At 42.9% G+C, this 3,312-nt stretch overlaps 1 protein-coding gene across 1 annotated transcript; it reads right to left on the bottom strand.

Moving 5' to 3' along the window:
- Positions 1-564: 564 nt before the first annotated feature.
- Positions 565-2,816, bottom strand: LOC107675982 (protocadherin-8). The gene is made up of 2 exons (XM_016470500.1): positions 689-2,816; positions 565-575 (listed from the first exon to the last, which is right to left on the bottom strand). Exons 1-2 carry the CDS (start codon positions 2,814-2,816, stop codon positions 565-567), a joined length of 2,139 nt encoding a protein of 712 aa, XP_016325986.1.
- Between the last annotated feature and the right edge of the window lie 496 nt (positions 2,817-3,312).

Raw genomic sequence — 3,312 nt, 5'->3', positions numbered from 1 at the left:
ATGGAATATCTACAAGGCCATAAACCTCAAGCACATCTGCACAACTGTACAGATTTATAAACAGTATGGTTACAAAGTATCATGGTTAATTAATATTAATAAGCTTAGTCTTTTACATTTAGTTTTGTCATTATGTGGAACACTTTACATGAGCATGTACGTTTCGGCGCCACTGATGCTTAGACCTACCATTTTGTACGTTGTTTTGATGGTCGTCTTTTCTCAAGCCATCGCCGCTTATATCTGAATCACTGTCATTGAAGTCACTATCTCCAATTCCGCTGTCCTTATGAGGCTCTCGTGCTGATATAGTTGCGTACGAGGTGCCTTTCCAAATTTTAATCTGTCTCAGTGCATCTTTACCATAACTAGGTACAGTGGAAAACCCCTGTTAAAATAAAGAACAATATTTGAGAAAAACCATTTAACGATATCAAATAGCCTACAGAATTCACATTTTAAGACATTGGGCTTACCTCTGACTTGACACCGCGGCTTTTGTCCCCTGGTTCACACGGACTATCTTCAGAGACACACGTACCATCTTCAGACCTGCAGGATATGTCACTGCCTCTCTGGATCAAGCCAGAAAAATGTGTCTTGTTTGAGTAAGGGCGAATATCAACAACGATGTCACTGTGAATTGAAATCAGTGGGTCGCTATGGTTTCCCTTCGCCTGAACTCCACCCTCCTTTCCAGAATGGCGGCCTCGATTATCCACCTTTCGTTTATTACAAGTAGTCGCTATTATAATAATGGCTAAAAGTAGTAGTGTGCAGCTCCCCGCCAGTACGACAATTATAATGATTGAATGATCCCCTTCCTGAGTCTCTTCATCTATTTTGTTCCTGAATACATTGCGGTCACTGGGGAGAGATCCTGCTATTAGGAAATTGATAGTGACTGCTGTGGTTAGGGAAGGTGTCCCGTTGTCACTGACAGTTACTGTTATTCTCAAGTTCTCGTAAACTTCGTAGCTGAGTTCATGATTCAGAAAAATTTCTCCAGTGGCTCTGTTAATTGAGAACACAGAAGCGACTCCTTCGGAGATTCTGAACGACAATTCTGCATTGACACCTTCGTCAGCATCCCTAGCATGTACCTGGGTTATAACGTAACCCGAAGGCGCGTCTTTGGGCAGTAGAACCTCGGCAGAATTATTAATTAGCGCAGGCTGTGTGATAGAGGGAGCATTGTCGTTCTGATCAACTATTTTTAGATTAATAATTGCACTGCCTTGGAGTTGGGGCGAGCCTACGTCACTTGCTTGAATATGTAGCTTTAGCTGTTTGAGGACCTCAAAGTTGAAACTTCTGAGCGCATAGAGCGAGCCTGTAGCTGGATCTAGAGAGACAAAAGTTGACACTGGAGAGCCTATGATGTAGGTGTCCAAGAGCTTATAGCTAATTTTGCTGTTTTGCCCTTTATCAAGGTCTCTGGCCACCACAGTTGTGATATATGCGCCTGGTGCATTGTTCTCCATCAAGGAGACTTCAAAGACTGGTTTACTGAACACAGGGGCGTTGTCATTCTCGTCACTCAACCTTATAGTATACTGCTTAATTGTTCTGAACGGAGGTGATCCCAGGTCTTCGGCTACAACCGTTAAGTTATACTCTGCAATTTTTTCTCTATCAAGTGGAGATGTCGTTACAATCATAAAGCTGTCCTCGTAGGCTTGCTGGAGTTTGAAGTGATTGTGCCCATAGAGGGTACAATGAATATCTCCGTTTGCGCCGGAGTCCTTGTCCGCGATGGTGACAAGAGCCACAAAGCTTTCTTTAGCAGCAGCCTCTGTGATGTACGCTATTCCCGCGGTGACTGAAGTCATGGGGGTAATGGTGATTTCTGGTGCGTTGTCATTCACATCCTGCACATGAACAACAACTTTACAGATGGATGGGCTCGGATTAGGACCCAAGTCGGATGCCAGTATGTCGAACTCATAGGTTTTTTTGCTCTCAAAATCAATCGGGCTCTCGAGCATCAACCGCCCGGATTTTCTGTCAACACTGAAACGATGCCGGATCTCTGAGGGCACCTGATTCCCGAACCCATACACAACTTCCCCATTCAAACCCTCGTCTGGATCAACCGCGTTAAAGTCTACAAGCAATAATCCCACCGGCGCGTCCTCCAGTATATCTACTGAAAAACTGTTCCGGTCGAACACAGGGCTATTGTCGTTAAAGTCTTTTACTTTGACCTTGATTTTTGTGCTGCTGGACCTTGATGGATTTCCTCCGTCTGTTGCGACGAGCTCCAAAACATAGGAGGCATGTGTCTCCCTGTCTAATTCTTTCATTAGCACCAACTCTGCATATTTAATTCCATCAGCTCTGCTCAACACATCAATGGTAAAGTGACTGTTGACTGATATTTGGTAGCTCTGAATGTAGTTCGAACCCACGTCCTCGTCCATAGCAACATCTATAGGAATTCTAGTGCCGAGTACTGCGTTTTCTGAAATTTCCAAAGTGGATTCCTTTCTGGGGAACTCGGGAGCGTGGTCGTTGATGTCCTTTACTTCCACTTCAATATGTATTAATTTAAATTGCTCATTCGAGATACTCACAACGTCGAATGAAATGAGACACTGCATTGTATGCTTACATATTTTTTCTCTGTCTATTCGTTCTCCAATTGTTAGCTGTCCGTCTTTTTCTCGGAGTCTAATAAAAGATGCATTGAACTGCTTCATCATTCTGAAATTGGTCTTAGAGCCATCTGAGATATTTAAGGACATGTCCTTTGCCAGGTTTCCAATGACAGTGGATAGAGCGTCCTCTTCATATATCTGATATTTCATGGTCATTCCCGCTGCTAAGGTGGTCAGAAAAGACAGTGACACAAAGGCAACAACCACTGTCCACCAGTGCCACAAAACTCGACTGCTAGAAGTCCCTCTCATAATGTCAAGATTTACAGCTGTAGGCTATGTAACTTCAATTGAGGAAAATATTTTACAGCGAATAGCTGTCCAGTAAAATGTATTTTGTTTCTCTGACATGTATGCCAAGCTCCACGCTCAGTTCGATAAAACTGCAATGCCTGGGTGGTTTATAGACATCTTCATGCAAATGAGATCAAGTGTGACCAATCCCTGCTTTGAAAAAAGGAGGTCTTTTAAAAGACGTCTAAGCTCATTAGGAAATGCCATAAAGAAGACACTTTGATGCCAGTGTGCAGTAGCCTACTTTAATTTTATAAAGAGAGAAAAGGGAGAGGGCGAGAGATTTTAAGACATGATTCCTGAGCTAAATTATTAGTTATTGCAAAGTAGGCTAGTTGTATGTCACTGAATGAAAAAT

The sequence above is a fragment of the Sinocyclocheilus anshuiensis genome, unplaced genomic scaffold (assembly GCF_001515605.1).
Source record: "Sinocyclocheilus anshuiensis isolate Anshui unplaced genomic scaffold, SAMN03320099.WGS_v1.1 scaffold3141, whole genome shotgun sequence".
In the NCBI taxonomy this organism is placed as follows: Eukaryota; Metazoa; Chordata; class Actinopteri; order Cypriniformes; family Cyprinidae; genus Sinocyclocheilus; species Sinocyclocheilus anshuiensis.
This window is presented reverse-complemented; position numbering and strand designations above follow the sequence as displayed.